The sequence below is a fragment of the Tamandua tetradactyla genome, chromosome 20, assembly GCF_023851605.1.
Source record: "Tamandua tetradactyla isolate mTamTet1 chromosome 20, mTamTet1.pri, whole genome shotgun sequence".
Lineage (NCBI taxonomy): Eukaryota > Metazoa > Chordata > Mammalia > Pilosa > Myrmecophagidae > Tamandua > Tamandua tetradactyla.
Genome location: NC_135346.1, coordinates 18,632,757 through 18,649,698, shown reverse-complemented (window position 1 = coordinate 18,649,698; position 16,942 = coordinate 18,632,757). Strand labels below are relative to the sequence as shown.

At 39.5% G+C, this 16,942-nt stretch overlaps 1 protein-coding gene across 1 annotated transcript in view; it reads right to left on the bottom strand.

Moving 5' to 3' along the window:
- CTNNA1 (catenin alpha 1) overlaps positions 1-16,942 on the bottom strand; it is a 219,353-nt gene that overhangs the window by 15,656 nt on the left and 186,755 nt on the right. Inside the window, exons 10-11 of the mRNA XM_077138601.1 lie at positions 12,717-12,809; positions 2,620-2,776 (exon numbers count right to left, since the gene is read on the bottom strand). Coding sequence (XP_076994716.1) covers positions 2,620-2,776; positions 12,717-12,809 — 250 coding nt within the window. The remainder of the gene's footprint in view (positions 1-2,619; positions 2,777-12,716; positions 12,810-16,942) is intronic.

The following is a 16,942-nucleotide window of genomic DNA, read 5'->3' as shown; positions in this document are numbered from 1 at the left end:
AATCAAGCAAAACTGTAGGAAGCTTACTTACCTACTAAAGCCAGGCACTGCACTGGGCACTTGCTGGCAGCTCACCACCCCACCCCTTAGAAACAAGCCCATCTCATCTCGGAAGCAGCAGAGCCCCAGGGCAAGGGGGAAGTGGGCTGAAAAGGCGAATGGGCTAGATGAGGGTTGCATTTCCAAGGAAATACAAGCCAAGGATACTTGGCTTCTTGCTTAAATTTTGTCTCTGACTGCAGCTTTCCAATCCACAATGCATACCTAGAGGTACTATGAAACTGCAGGAGGGCCAAGGTGGGAGGACCTGAGGGAACCTGCATAGTCATGAATGCGGCGCCCCACAATGAGCGCCAGTCATACCCCTTCCCTGACCGCCTCCAGTCCCCCCATACAACAAGTGCTAAGGCTGCCACAGGTGAGACAGGTATGTGGGGGAAAGGAACCTGAATACTAAAAAGTAACTGGTAAGCCTAGGAGAACTCTGCACAGAACTCTGCTTATCTTCTCCCTTCTTCCCACGCCCCTAAAAAGCACACCATAAAAATCTGAAGAACTGTGAACAGCCTTGACCATAATTATTTAATTAACTGACACTGCTAAGCAAGCCACTGAAAAAAACAAGCAGACCTCTGAAATTCAGATGCTCAGAAAACACCACCATTCCCTGACTCGGAGAACTGGAGAACTGCTCTGTTTTTATTGTGCTAAATGGAAACTGTCTAAACCCCTTTCCTTCCAGTCAACCCTTTCTTATATTTTCCTATATTTGCATAAAAATTGAACACAGCAGACAAAAGTGTATCTGTTCAAGAATTTGATTTCTCTTTACTATTCTTCCGTTTTATGGCACATACCCTAAAGTACTGACTGGATCCCACTAAATGCTGCTACAGAATCCCTTTTGTTTTGAAGAATGATGCAAGAGGAACATTTGATTCTACTAAATTTTATTTTACCTTAAGAAGACCTGAAAATGAAAATCCCTTGAGACCAGGCCCAAGCAAGACATATCCTAATCACAATAAAGTAAGTTTAGAAATGTGGTATCTATCCAGAGGGGAACTTCACATTTAGATTTCTGAATCTGTTGTTTGCTTAAAAGTATGCAGTGAAGGTGGAATGTTTTTCTCTAAACCTATGAAAAAGAGTAATTTAGTACTTCACTGGGAAAAACAACAGAAGGCCAAGATTTCCCAAAAAAGCCATTGCTGCATTTTTGGCCCCTGCAAAGATGTGCTTGCAAATGGATTTTTTTGTCTTAAAGTACCAGCACCTGCAATTTGGCAGTCCTGCAGCATGCAAATATATATATATTGCATTTTGTCTGTCTCTACTTTCAGAAGAAGAGCCAAAACTACCAGTCCCGAAGACAGCAAGCAGACACAGGAAAACATTGGTATGCAAAACACACTGCCACCCTATATAGGTCACTGCCCGAGGACTGTGCCGTGCACGTACTTAAACCCGCGTCTGTTTCAAGCCCCACTGCCACTCACATCTCCCACGTTCTAGCCTGTGGTTCCCTGGGGTGACAGGTAGTTTCAGCCCTACAAGTACCTAGTCCCTGACTCTGCCCAGAGCAGAGTCAGGGAACCTGGCCCTTCCCAAGAGCCAACAGTGCAGTCATTCAAAGGACACTGGAGACCCCCTTAAATGGAGAATGAATGTATAACGTACTCAACTCTAAGGAGACGGGACTGAAATTTATTTCTGTGTAATAACACTATGAATTGCTTTTGACAGATATTTTCTATATGAATGCAATTTACTATGTCATTACCAGTTTATGTTTATATAATGAAATTAACTGTTTTTGTGAGGTGAATTACTCAGATTTATTTTTTGAAAGTTCATAATTAAATGCCACTTAAATATTTCCTCTCTGTTTTCTATCTGTGTCTCATGTAGACAGAAGAGTCTTTGGAAAAGTAGGAAGTTAAACTACAATAAGTGAAGTTTTTCCAAGGAGGGAAAATATTATTTAAAAAAAGCCTACAATGAAAGAAAGGGAGGGTAAGGGGTATGGTATGTATGAATTTTTTTTTGTTTTCTTTTTATTTCTTTGTCTGAACTGATGCAAATGTTCTAAGAAATTATCATGATGATGAATATACAACTATGTGATGGAAAAAAAAAGAAGGTTCATATTGTATGTCGACTGGTTTTATTAATAAAAATTAAAAAAAAAAAAAAAAAAAAAGCCTAAAGACGATAGTGCTGGAATCTTTCTCCTAAGCTTCATGACGAAGAACCCACAGCCTGCCCTAGGGCACAGGCCATCTTTGTTCTAAACACAATACCAGAAAGAGGGAGGGCTGGGCCTATGCTGCACAGGTCAGTGCGGGCTCTCACATATACAAAGAGGAAAACCTCTGCCAGCCAGCGTTCTCACTCACACATCTGCAATCAAAACCAGGGCTTCAATCCCACTTCCTGCTGCTCAGTGGAAGCTTTTTTTTTTTTTTTTTCAATTAAAATGAAAACCAGAACAACATTATTGCTAGAAGAATAATTTACCTGTCAAGATTTGGGGGCTTCTTGATTGTCTACTTACTGTAACATAAATGAAAGCAATAATGCACATCTTTGCATGCTTCTCTAGGAACAGCTCCTTACCTGAGACAGCCAAGAAGTCATCAATGGAAGTAATGTCATCCACAGCATCTGTGAGAACACGGACTTGTTTTTCCCACTGTTCTTTAAAAAGGTCCATGTTCTCTTGGGCTAGTTTACTCTGTGGTTTTGCTGCTAAAGCCAGTGCAGCGTTGATAACCTGTAAAAGATATTTAAGTTCATTGTTTACTCTCTTTTTCACAGTCATGCAAATAAAACAACTGAGACGCTCTGGTCAGTACAGTGACATGACTTTGTCTCACGTGCCTTTAAGATACAAGACACCACATGTTCTACCAAACATCTTACAAAGATGAAGAGAAATGTTAAACAATAGGCTTTATACATAAATATAGATGCAATAAATATTTTATTTGGAAGTTAGGGACAATTTTAAACAATACATGAAAATTACCTCACTCTACACTCTGCACTAGTAACTCATTACAGTTTTTTGTATGATATTTCAGGCTGTTTTTTACTCACACACACGTTTTAGACGTGTTAAAAAACACACAATTTGGGGCGGGCCGCGGTGGCTCAGCGGGCAAGAGTGCTTGCCTGCCATGCCGGAGGACCCCGGTTCGATTCCCGGCCCCAGCCCATGTAAAAAACAAACAAACAAACAAAAAATAATAAAATAAAAAAATACTTAAAAAAAAAAAAAAAAACACACAATTTGCATTCTATGCTACGTAAAATTGTCCATCCTGTTTCTTCATTTTAATTCTTCTCCATATCATTAAATGCATGTTGAAAACATTTGTTGTTTATCAGTTTATCATTCCATCTTATGATGCGTTCTGCTATTTTTCTATTGGCATTCAGGTTCTTGGTACATTATCAAAGTCCAAAAAATACTTTGCATTCTAATTTCAAAGGCAGTCTTTTTTTTTTTTCCTAAAAAAGCAGTTTTATTGAGATATATTCACACACCAATATATACAATCCACCCAAAGTGAACAATCAGTGGTTCACAATATTACCACACAGCTGTGCATTTATCACCATATCCTATTTCCCTCAACTTTTCTCCTCTCCAGCCTTAGGCAATGACTAATTTACTTTCTGCTTCTATAGATCTGTCTATTCAGGATATTTCACATAAATGGAATCATATAATATGTGTGGTCTATTGTGACTGGCTTCTTTCCCATAGTATCATGTTTTCAAGGTTCATCCATGTTGTGGCATATATCAGCATGCCACTCCTTTATATGACTGGATAATCGTCCATTTAGTACATTTTCTTTATCCATTCATTGGTTGATGGACACTGAGTCATTTCTACTTTTTTTTTTTGCTATTATGAATAATGCTGCTATGACCATTCATATGCAATTTATTGTTTTCATTTTTTTCTTGGGTGTACATCTAGGAGTAAGACTGCTGGATCATACAGTAGCTCTACGTTTAGCATTTTCATGAATTTCTTGTAAGTGTGAAGTGGTATAACTTTGTGGTTTTGGTTTGCATTTCCTGATGGCTTATGATATTGAACATCTTTTCATGTGCTTACTGGCCATTTGTACATTTTTTTTGAAAAATGTCTATTCAGATCCTTTGATGTACTCATTGAAAGAGTGAATAATCAAAGTAGGAAATTCAGAAAATCATAAGTGAGACTGCTAGGTACAAAAGTGCTTATGGGTTACTGGAAAAAATGTATTTATAATGCTACTTGAAAAGAAAGCAAAGACAGGAAGAAACTGGTGCTTCTAACATGAGGGAGAACAGATGTCATAGAAGCATTTGGGCACACGAGGCTGAGGGTAGGAGTTTGGGAAAGTTTTTTAAGGTGACCTGAGAACAACATGCCTGCAGATCATATGTACAATTCCCAACGTATTGAAGGGGTAATAAACGAATGATTTATCGACTTAGCCCCAAAGACTGCAGTTGGATAACCAGACAAAAGATGAATCAGACCTGCTAGTCTGGTGTCACTAATCCTCATCCCTATCAAACACATGGACATTGACAGACTTGAATGCAATTACAGATTCATAGATATACCAGGCCAGCCCTGTTAATTAATTATTAATAGTCCTACATTTTTCAAAATGTCCCACTTTGGACAAATTATTTGGAGGGGATGTCCTGTTTTTCTTTCTCACAGGTCATTTTAAAGCTTATTCAATGCCATTCTTTTCTTCTTGCCCCTCATATCCCACTGGGTGTGTTTATCATTATGGATTACTCTCTTCTTTAATTCATTAATTCACTCATGCATTGATATATCAGATATATATGGAGGAGCTAACCTTATTAAGATATTTTTATTATTAAGATATTAAGAATATTTGGGTAGAGAAAATGTTTCCTAAGAGAGGTGAGTAAACATAGGAGTGGGAGAAAGATCAAAGATGATGGTGGAATTATACAGAGAAGGTAGGGTTTAACAAGTGAATATGATTGCTGAATCATAATCTTGATATTTCTTTTGGTCTCCAGTATCTCAAAGCAGCTACTACAACAGCTAATTGTGTAACCACAGCCTCATCAGCAGAAGATCTGGTGCACTCAGCACCCAGCAAAATGAATGAAAAAAGATTCACAGAAGGCAAAGCATTATGAAACGTCCTTGTACTTTCCATGTACCTATCACAGAAAGCTACTGGAGGATAAGCTCCACTAGAACTAGGGAGCAAACCTAGGAAGAAACAATCCAGAAAACAGGAGATCAAACACGAGACAGCAGAAATTCAGGACGATAGTAAAGGGAAATCCCAAGGTGACAACTGTTTGGTGAGTCTAGAGAACAGCCTATCCACTCTGGAGCAGGCTTGAAAGGATGCCGCCAAGGTTAAAAATAATAATTATAATAACAATAATAAAATAGATGACTTGATCTGTTTGGACATACTGAGAAGGGTTTCATCATTTTTTAGAAATTTGTAGAGGAAATACTGAGAACAATTTTTTAAATTAGCAAGACAATGATTAACTCCAGGAAAACAAAATGATGTGCAAAAAAAAAATTTCATTCATAGCATCCATAGTATGCTACTTGGCTTGGCAGTGAACAGAATTTATTTTCATATTATCAACACTAAATATTATCTGAACTCAACAAATATTGTTTGAGCTTACTGTACTTGTACTCCTGTATGTCTCTTTTTTCTAGTTTTGATTCCACGTTTTCTCATAATCATTTCCTTGCATATACACTCAATACTCTTGCCCATTTTATTTTGTTGTAATTACTTGGGAAAACCTCAATCATTGTTTAATCCACCTATCTCCATGCTGCTAAACTTAGTTTAAAACAACCAAACATACAATTATAATCATGCTGACTGGGTCTCACGTTAAAATTTTTGATCACTTAACTTCAGGCAGACTCTCAGTGTCGGAGGCAGCAAGGGAACAGCATTTCCTTAGTCTGTTCTTTCTCCTGCTCTTTTCAAGTCTGGACTCTACATGAGTAATTTTTTCATATCTTTTTCATCTCCTTACACCTCCAACACCTCTCTGCAGCATCTCCATTCTCAGCTTACAAATGTGCATCTATTCCAATGAGAAGAGGAATGAAATCAAAAGAAAATGTCTACAGATCCCTAATTCCCCTGCCACGGTCAGGTTCATGTGTCAACTTGGCCAAGTTTGTGGTACCTGTTTGTCCAGTTGGGCAAGTGCTGGTCTGTCTGTTGCAATGAGAACATTTCATAGAATTAGATCATGATCACGTCAGCTGCATCCACAGCTGATTCCATTCGTAATCAGGAAAAGGGGAGTGTCTTCTGCTTAATCTAATCATGGGAAGCCTTTTAAGGAGGATTCAGAAGAGACAGGCTCTTCCTGTTTCAGCTGGCGAGCCTCTCCTGTGGAGTTCGTCCAGACCCTCCATCGGAATCGTCAGCTTCACAGTCTGCCCTGCGGATTTTGGACTCTGTGTTCCTGCAGTCACGTGAGACACTTTCATAAATTTTATATTTGCGAGTGTTCCCTGGTGATTCTGTTTCTCCAGATAACCCTAACTAATACATCCCCATCTACCCACCCAGTTGCATCTGGGTCCATTTACTCTGTCTACTTTCTATTAATTAGGGGTTCTTCTATCTAAGACCAATTCTTTCACCTGTTGACTGGCTCAAATTTCCTCTCCCCTACTCCAAAACACTGCTCTAGCAATTCTACCTTCTTTCTTCTACAGTATTAAGTTTTCCCTCTATTAGATTATTTCTAGCAGCATAAAACATGCCATGTTAGCTCCCATCTAACCAAACAAACAATACCCAGCCCCATATCCACCTCACGCTACTAACCCTATGTCTCCACAAACTTTACATAAAACTTAAAAGAGTTGTCAACTTGCTATAATCAATTCCTCTCTTCTCTCTTGAACCCATTCAGATCAGGTTTGTCTCCTCCAAACTATTGAGAACTAGGGGAAAGATGGAGGAGGAGGAAGCGCCAAGAACTAGTCCCTCTACTGGAACAACCATTAAACAGGCAGGAACTGTCTGTTCCTGCCATTAAACAGGCAGGAACCATTTCAAAACTCCAGAGTATAGCAGAAAGAACAGAGTGGCATCCAGGGAAGAGCAGCAGGAAGAAGCTAGTAAATTGTGGTAAATACCAATGAATTGCTCTCTCCCTGCAGTAATTACCATTGCCCATCACCCACTCTCAGCGGGCAGCAGTATGATCCAGCCCCTGGCACAGCGTCCTGGTGAGTGAAAGGGACATAAAAACCTAGCTTCCCAAGAGTGGGGGAAGACGGGAGATGCTGATCACTGCTTCTGATTAGCTACTTCAGATTGCTGGGGACCAGGCTCTGAGGGTGGCCACTGCTCCAACCTACCCCAGATAAAAGCAGCAGAGGACACTGGAGGGCTGCATTTGCTTAGCAGGTGCCTGAAACAAGAAAGTACAGCTTAGGGGAGCAGTGGAAGAAGCCCCAGGTGCCCTTCCTGGCCTCTCTCTCATCCCCTCCCAGGGTTTATAGAGTAGACTAGAGCTGGCAGAAGAAAGAATCAACAAACTCAAAAGACAAGACAATTGAAATAAGTCAGGCTGAGGAGCAGAAAGAAAAAAGAATTATGGTCTGGATATCCTGGGGGTAGGGGATGAGAAAGGGGTCAGTCCAACCTACTACGGCCTCCTAAGGGGTCTCTCTGCTTCTGTGCTTCCTCACAAAAGGAAGCGAGATCTTATTAAAACCTAATTTATATCAAGTAGCTCCTCTACTTAAAACCTTCCAATGGCTTCCCATCACACTCAGAGTAAAACCCAAAGGCTTTACAATGGCCTTCAAGACCCTACCACCCAAACTGTTGTTAGCTATATGATCTTCTTCAAAGCCTTTGTACATGCTGTTCCCTGTACCTGGAGTGCTCTCCTTGCAGGCACCCTACAGAGCTTGCTGTGTTAGTTCCTTCAGGATTTTGCTTATATATCAACTTTCAGTGAGGCCTTTCTTGACCATCCTAACCATTCTATTTAACACAGCTTATCAAGATTTTGTAGGATGCAGCTAAAGCTGTGCTTTGAGGGATATTTATAGCATTAAAATGTTATATTAGAAAAAGAAAGCTTTCAAATCAATGATTTTGGTTTCTAACAGTAGATACTAGAAAAAGAATCACAAACTAAATCCATACAGAGGAAAAGAGGGTTAGAAATTAATGAAATAGGAAACAGAAAAATACAGAAAATCAATGAAACCAAAAGTTCTAGATGTTTGAAAGCATCACTAAAATCGATAAACTCTAGTCCGACTGATCAAGAAAAAAAAATAAACACACACACAAATTATTAATGCCAGGAATGAAAGAATGCACATCACCATAGATCCTACAGTCATTAAATGATAAGGAAATATTATGAACAACTTTATGCCAATAAGTTCACCCTTAAATAAAGTGAAAAAATTCCTTAAAAGACAAATTATCAAAGCCCACTCAAGAATGAACAGATAACCTAAATACTCCGAATCCACCAAAGAAATGGAATTTGTTGTTAAAAAATCCTCCCACTAAGAAAACATCAGGCCCAGAAGGCTTCATTGGTAAATTCTCCCAACACTGAAAGAAGCAGTTTCCACCTATTATGATACTGATGTCAGACAAAGGCTTGACAAGAAAATAAAACAAACCAATATCAGTATGCAAACTTTACACAGAAACCTCTGGCTCCAAGGGCCTGTTGCTGGCCTAGAGAAATCCTGGTCACTAGAGAGTAGAGGGGAACACAATGAATACTTAGAGAAACTTAGAAGCACATCCCTCAAGTTCTGTGAATTGCTTTGTAAGAAAATTAGGTTACAGAGAGCCAAAAGTAGAAATGTGAAGAGATCTGAAGGTGAGTAGAACTATGATTGTGAAATAATTGTGTGAGTTACAGATGAGGCCACAGATCTACCCTAGCCTATCTGCCTCAGATGCTCCCCTAGGGGCTATATATTTTCCTACCACCTACAGGACAGGCTGTCTGGGTCTGTGCTTTTTTGATGCTTATCAAGCCTTCCAGCCAGGAAAGTGATTAGAGTTCCTACAAGCACACAATGGGAGAAGAAACAATGTGGAAGATAAATCTGAGGTAAAGGATGGACAATTTCAGAAGTTATTTCTCAACTTAGTGACAAGTAAAAAAAAAAATGAAAAGAAAAAAAAAATGTAGATAACCACTGACTTCAAATACTTAATTCACCCTTTGTGTAGATTTGCAAAAAGGCCATGTATCAAAAACCATGCAATATGAATTAATAAAGGGCCAGATGTGTATCAAGTTAAAATGTGCAATGTTCGTTCTCATATAATAAACTAAGAAAAACTGACTATTAAGTGAGATAACCCACAGAATATCCTCCTCTGATTTTAAAGACACACAATTGTCAGAAACCTGCTGCTGGGCAGGATTTTGAAGTATTTTAAGCAGCTGCCATGAACTAAGACTTGGGCATATCTACAAGCAAGACATAATGTCTGGGATATATGGGGTTGAGCTTCAGTTTTTCCCCCAACCAGTTTGATTTATCCTTTAAAAAGCTTGTGAGGCTGGGGCACTCTGTTCAGGTGGAGGGAGATCCCCTCTCCGATCCACAGAGCGTGACAGTACAGCCTCAAAGCAGAAAGCAAGGCAAGGAGAAAGAGTTAACCTACTTCCTTCCTCTCCCACTCATGATAAACAGCAAATCACGAAAAAATGTAGCTGCTTTTTACCCCAGACAACAAAATAAAGTCATTTTCAGATTACTTCCTCCTCTACTCATTATCTCAAATATTTGGAGAGTTAATATTGCTTAACTGCTAAAACGGTGGTATTTTAAAAATGAATTTTCTATTTCCAAAAATTTACTATTGGGAAAAATGAACTCTTGGGAGTTCTGTCATCTCTCCCCACCAGAAAGGGAAACGAGGTATAGAAGCCAACTCCTACACTCTCTGATGTGGACGGAGCCATAGGAGAGAGGCCCCCAGGGAAGATGCAGAAGAAAGGTGGCCCCAGGAGGCAGGACCAAGGCTGCCTGAGCACTGCATCTGGGAATGAAGCACGTACAACATCCTAGAAAAACCTCACAGTACTAACTACATGTTAGGTAGTTACCTGCCTAAGTAAACTACCTTAACTGTGGAAAGACATCAACAGCAGACTCACATGTTAACAAAGTAACACACATGTTAATATAATAAATGTTTGCTATGATGCAGCATATTTAACACCACCTTAAACTCCTGGTGTATTAACTAAATAGCGAGGATATCGCCCATTGCCTAGAGTTTGTTCATCAAGCCAGCCAATGACTCTGGAAGGAAATACCCCAGGTCAAGGCCCACCAGTCTCTGCCATCACTGTCCACAACAGACTGAACAGTGAAGAGAGGGCGTCCACAATCAAACACAATCAAATCCCTCTTCCTCAGCGGAAGACCGCCAACTACCTTGAAAGAGAGGTCCTTTGAGCAATGAGATGGGTGGGCCAGGGTAGGCCAGATGCAGCCCCAGAAGAGTTTGATTTATCCCACTCAAAGTTTTCTAAAACTTTAAATTGGTTACCGATTGCTTAAAACTGAGACTTGTCAGAAAAATCTAAAGTGTTGGCTTCTCTTTAAAAATAATGAAAGCCTCTAGCAATAATGAGAAGTGGAGTCGCAGCTGCTTCATTTAAACGTGTGCTGCCCAGTTTACCATTATTATACCTGCAAATATCTACCGAAATTACCACGACTGAGCCTTCCCAGTACTGTGGGCACAGGGCTTTGAGAATCCAGGAAAATAATCACACTTGGAGAAATACCTTTTTATCCAGGACCCACAACCACTATCAAGTGTGGTCTGGGCATTGCCTAAATCCACTCCCCCTAAGATTTGTTCCAGCAGCAAAAACAAAGGAGAGGGAGAAAAGATGCTTTTCAACACCAAACTCAAACCTGTGCAATGTGGCCCTACTGCACATGATTTATGCACAAACCATCATTTTCATTAGGATGTAGGAGACTCTACATGTGATTTCTTTCCTGGGCTTTAAAATCATTTACATAAATACTCTTGGTAGGTGTGATCAGCGTATGTTACCATCTGTTTCAGCCTATATGTGAAAGCATTGTCGCTTTTCAAGCATTTTAAAGCCATTAAAAAGAAAGGACATTAAAAAGAAAGTGCTGATAGGGTAAAATGGCAAACTTGAGGAAAGAACGCCAAATCTTTAGAAATTCAATCTAAATTTATTTCATACAACTTGGTCATGCCCAGACTTTCTGTAGGTGGTGATTAAATCCATTGTGTCTATTATTTATACAGCTGGTCAGTCAAAGGCGGATTTCATGACTGGATTAAAGCAGGGGAAACATTCACCAGATGATCAGGACTCACAATTGTCCCATCACACTAATATTAAGACAAAGCAAATGCCTAGCTAACTATTAATAATCACTAACAGTCAGGTTTTACTGTTTGTGGTTGCCTACTTGGAATATTAGGGATTGTTCATGTGAAAAAGCCAAAGTAACAGTCCCAGTGTATTTTAAAGTTGGTTGCAGACATATCAGAAACTTCATTCCCATGAACTCTATGCCATTACTCTAATCTGTTTGCTCATTCCCCTGTGTCATTACTGCCATTTGGCAGGACATTTAGAAAGGTAAACATAAGCCTCAAGCAGCAGATAGCCCTAGCTGTGTAAGGGTCAATTTTAAGGACATACCTGAAATCAATTCAGTATTTCAGAATATAGAAGACAATTTCTTGAAAGCACACCAGCATATATAGGAGGTCTACAACAGCTTAATTCAGGTTGTGGCAGAGAAGCGTGGGAAACTGCAGCCTCAATGGTAAAATATTTCATTCTGGAAGGACAGTTGCTTCTCTCCATTTTGCGTGGTGTCTGCCCATAAGCACTGTTTAACTGGGACAGCAGAGAGGCAACCTCTTCCAACGAAAGGCCACTCACGTTGCTCAGAAGTTCCTGCGAGCAGCAAGGAGCAGCAAGGAGCATCACGCCACACAGGCAGGATCAGCTGCACCCACAAGAGGCAGGCCATGCATCTGCTGTTCTCTGCACTCCGGAGTCTTTCTAGAGTCCCGGATCTTTAACCTAGCCTAGTCACCAGTATGCCAATACACCAGCACAAATGGAGAAAAGTTCTCAAGCTTTTATTTCAGTAGCTGGTTGAAGTAAGTTATTAATATCTGTTTTATAAGGACATTACAAAGTAAGGGATCCGGCTCTTGAACCTGATTCCCTTCAACAGAGACCCAAATACCAAACATTAAGAGGGAATACAGGCGGGTGCCTGTTATTGTTTCAGACTTGCAGGGTAACTGTCATGGTTTCAGGGCTGCCAGATGCTTGCAAATGGCCCTCCCTCACAGAAGGTGTAAAGTGGGCAGTGTGGTCATAACTATGTGCCATTCTCAGCAATAGAGGACACAATCCATTTTTTGCAAAGGATAAGAAGGTAGTGAATATGTGATGCCCCAAGGAAGTGTTACTTGAAGTTAAAACATACATTTTCCAAGCTACACAGACTCTGGATCACTGCCCTGTCCCTAAGACTTCTATCTAAAAAAAAAACCGAAACTAACAAAATTACCTCATCCACAATTTAAAGAAAATCCAATTTGGTGATACATCAAACACTGCTGGTCATACTTTACCTGAGGACAGAGGGCTTCCAACTGGCTTGCAGACATTCGAACAAGCTTCACCCCTTCTTCATTGTTTGAGATAGAACAGGCCAGGTTGGCAACCTGGAAGAAAGAACAGAATAAAAAGATATTTGAAGATTTCTCTTTTCTGACTGCTAAGAAAAAAAATAAATGCCCATACCCTTCCCTCTGACCATTCCGGAACAGATGATAAAAGCCCAGTGCTTCACTTCTCAAAGACTCACTATCTGCCTACGAGGATATATACATACATACATATATATATATATTTTTTCTTCTTCTTTTTTTTTCTGGGCTAAGCACGTTATATAGATTCATAACACAGGTGACATTGCAGGTTGGTGGCAGAATCTTGAAAGATCTCAAGGGCAGTAACTCAGAGCTTTCCACAGGCTCTAAGCTGCCTAAAAGGTCACTTTACATGGAGGTTCTCCAGGTAGGGGCATTAGAAAAGCTGAGGAATCAAACATATCGGGAAAGAACCTGTTGGTAACCTCAAATAAAAATGCATTTTGCAGCTGCTCTTGAAGGGAAGAAATCAAAATTCTATGTTGCTATTCTCATTTGACAGGTGAACGAATGCTTATTTTAAGCCAAGGTGAGTTTTATTTGAATGTAAGATATTTCTAATCAAAACTGTATTAAGGAAAAAAAAAACCTGTATTAAGACAAATCAAGACAGATCAAAGGCCATCCTCATCAAAATGGAAAGAGAAACGGGGATGATTTTCTCATAGCGAAGAGCAAAATGTCCTTTAAGTGGTTCTCAGAAACACTAACAATTGGACTCTTCCTAAATAATGCTGCTTAATTTGAACTAAAATCTTTACCATCCCATCCAACTGTCTCAGTAATAACAACAGCTCATGTACAACTATACCCAGAAATAATCTTTCCAAGTTGTGTTATACTTCCTTTGCTAAAGCTCTGGCTATGCTGAGAATGTTGCTCTGTAGTCAGGCTGTGATCACTTAGCCACATTTCTAAGTAAACAGGCTTGCCAATTCCATTAGCAGTACCAGGACCCAAATTCCACAGTGCTGAGACACATCTTTCTCTCAGTTGCAAAATGAGATATGAATGATAGACCGTAGGCAGTTGAATATCAGAGGCACTTTCTGGGAATATAAATGCCAGAGTAAACAAGGGTAATGGCAATAACCTTTGATTTTCACTTCTCCACCCAACTTAAACACATAAACCTACAAGAAAAATTACACACCATTATGGCTGTTGTTTGCAGTGATATAGTTAAGGATTACCAGCTTTCTGTAAGACTGCTATCAGAATCCTGCAATGCCTAATCACAATGAGAAACAAAGGAAGTAACATACAATTTAAATGTAAAAAATTTAAGGAAACTGAAAATTGGGTCAGATCTTTATTGCTTATTGGGTTTTCAAAATCACATGAAAAAGAAACACCTGTGCTCCCTGGCGCTTATAATCCTAACTTCTGATATCAACTGGAAGGGAGCAAAGAGGTACTTCTCACTGATGGCAATGTATAGAGCTGATTTTAGATTTCTACTTGTTTGTTTAAAATCTACTGCAAAATATGACCCAAGCTAAATTTTGTAAAACATAAGACTTTTTAAACAAACATTATACTCCCAAATGAATGTTTTACGATACTGAAGGAGAAAGCTTAAGATAGATGTGTTCATGAGAGGAATCTACAACTTCTATTTTGTCAATGCTTTAAGAAGGCATTTTGAATAACAAATTTGATATAAATCACTGAATTAGCAGTTTTGAAAAACAAAGACCCCTAGAAAGTAAAGTACTATTACCCAGCATCCCTGCCCATTCCCATCATTTATGAGGCCAGCTAAATGTTAGATTCATCAAGGTCAGTAGTATGTTTCTACCTTATACCTCTAGTACAATTTTACACTACGAATATGATTTTATTTAAATTTATATTCCCCCAATTTTATAAAATCTTAAAACTTGGAAAAATACTTAAATTAATAAACAAAAGCATTTATGAGTACGCCCTACTACCAGACCAGACAGGTGAGGGTGGTGTATGAGTAGGGCTTAAACTGTCAACTTCATTAAACCATCTTTCCTTATTTCCTGAGCAAATCCTAACAAAACAAAGGTTACAGAAGACTTGATCTTTATTTTAAAACATTACTTAGAGATGTTCTTGAAGTACTGCTGGAGCAATAACGTTCTACAAGAATATACTGCCTGTTTCAGGAGGCCACCCTGCCTTCCACTGCCAGTCTTCTCCAGATCAATGAGTTTCAATTCACTCCCCCCAGGGACTGGGCTACTCACTTCTAACAAAGATAAATGTGCAAACACAGTATCTCGACCACAGTTCTCTGCTAACCTCATGTACCAGTGCCACATTCAATTGCAGTGAAAACTGGGATGGGGGAGGGGCTTTCTAAACGCCTCCTTCGGTGGAAAATCTGAGGTTCTAGAAATCTGGGGTAGTAGTTATTTCTGAATCTAGAGAAGAATCTGAACTTCAAAGTAAAAACATTCAGAACACTTAAGTCCTGCAAAGAACCCAGCAGAGCTGAGACTGTGTAGGGGAATGAGCAATACCTCTAGATTCATCCTGAGAATAAATCCTATCTTTGCTACCATAGTAACTTATATATTAGCAAGTAAAATGTCTCTAATTTCTGCAAATCCAAGAGGTGGGCTAAGAATGACACTATGATGACCACAAGAGCTCTGAAATCACAAAATCCTTTTGCACTGCTTCTGCCTGTAAGATTTGTAAGACGACCTTGTAGAAGAACAGATTTCAGGAATACTTGTGCCCTCCTGACATGTTTTTATCAGCGTTGAGTTTTTTGCTGGTTTCAGGAGTAGCACATTACAATTTGAGCTGTCAAGGAATATGACACCTATACATGACAGAAAAGACAACTGGATTTTCTTTAAATGAAATTATTAAACTAAATTTTGCATTGGAAAAATGTCCCTTGATGATAATTTTTCCTCCAGTATATATGGGTTGATGACTTACAGTAAATTCAAATTTTCTTAAGTAAAACAAGCACATGTCATTTTCCATCTCCCTTAGTGACTACTCCTGGTATCATATTTAGCTATCTGCTCCAATGTTCCTTACTCCTAAGCTTTTGTAGGAAGGCAAGGAATGATATCTTTTTGGTCTTGGTAATATATTAATTACCTACTCTCATAACTTATCCATACCTGTTGTGGGATTCAAACATGTGAGAAGAACAACGGGAGAGGAGGCTGTAAAGTTTAAGATAGTGACCCAGAGCCTAAGTAAGTAGCAGAACAAAGGAGCTCAAAATAGATCATTTGTAATGTCACCCTGGGTCAAGTTACCATTTCAGTTTTCTTCTTTAAAAATGGTTAATACAAGCCTGAACTCTCAAAAGCCAAAAATAACAATTAAAACAGTAACTCAACTTTTCTAAACTTGTCATGCGTTAAGTGAGAAGTCCCAACCAAGCGCGGTCATTACATAAATTTCAGAGCTATTCATGAAGTACCTAACCATCACCCCCAAACCCACAGGGAAATGATGAAGGAATGCAGGTTAAGCTCCATTTTTCCAATGTTCAGGGAAGGGTGTTGACTATTTTCCTAAGGAGGAATGAAACATCCAACTAAAACTGAAGTCCAGCTTCCAATAGGAAGGACCAACTTTCAACAGACCTCAAAGCAAGGATACTAGCCCTAAGTTCCAATCTACCTAGGGGCAAACGTGTGCCCTCCCCCTTCCAAAGACAGGCAGGAAATGCCCACAGCCTCACTTGCCTGCTGTGTGGTAAGAGTAGGTGACACTGGCTCCTCTCCTGCCATGTAGACACTGCAGATATGGAGGGAATGATTCAAGAGCATCTCCTGTTTCACTTTAGATGACATCTTCTCAGAAGATCAGGTAGATCTTCTCATTTCTGCTGTGCTTGGGCTGGTATTAAAATGCCCTTGGGTTTCCCTCATAAAATACTGCCTGATGACTTTGGGTAGGCCCATGAGGTATGTCATGAAGCAGGGGAAAAGCAAAGTTTCCAAATTTCAATTTACTGAGGAAATAGGAGTAGCCTGTCTGTGTATTGACTAGTAACTGTTTTTGTATGATTATTAGTAATAACCACAGCTTGCCACTTATAGTCCCACTTATTTTCTACATACTGACTACAATGATTCACCATCAATCCTCTCTACAGTCCAGTAAGGTAGGTACTGTCATCTCCACCTTATACCGAG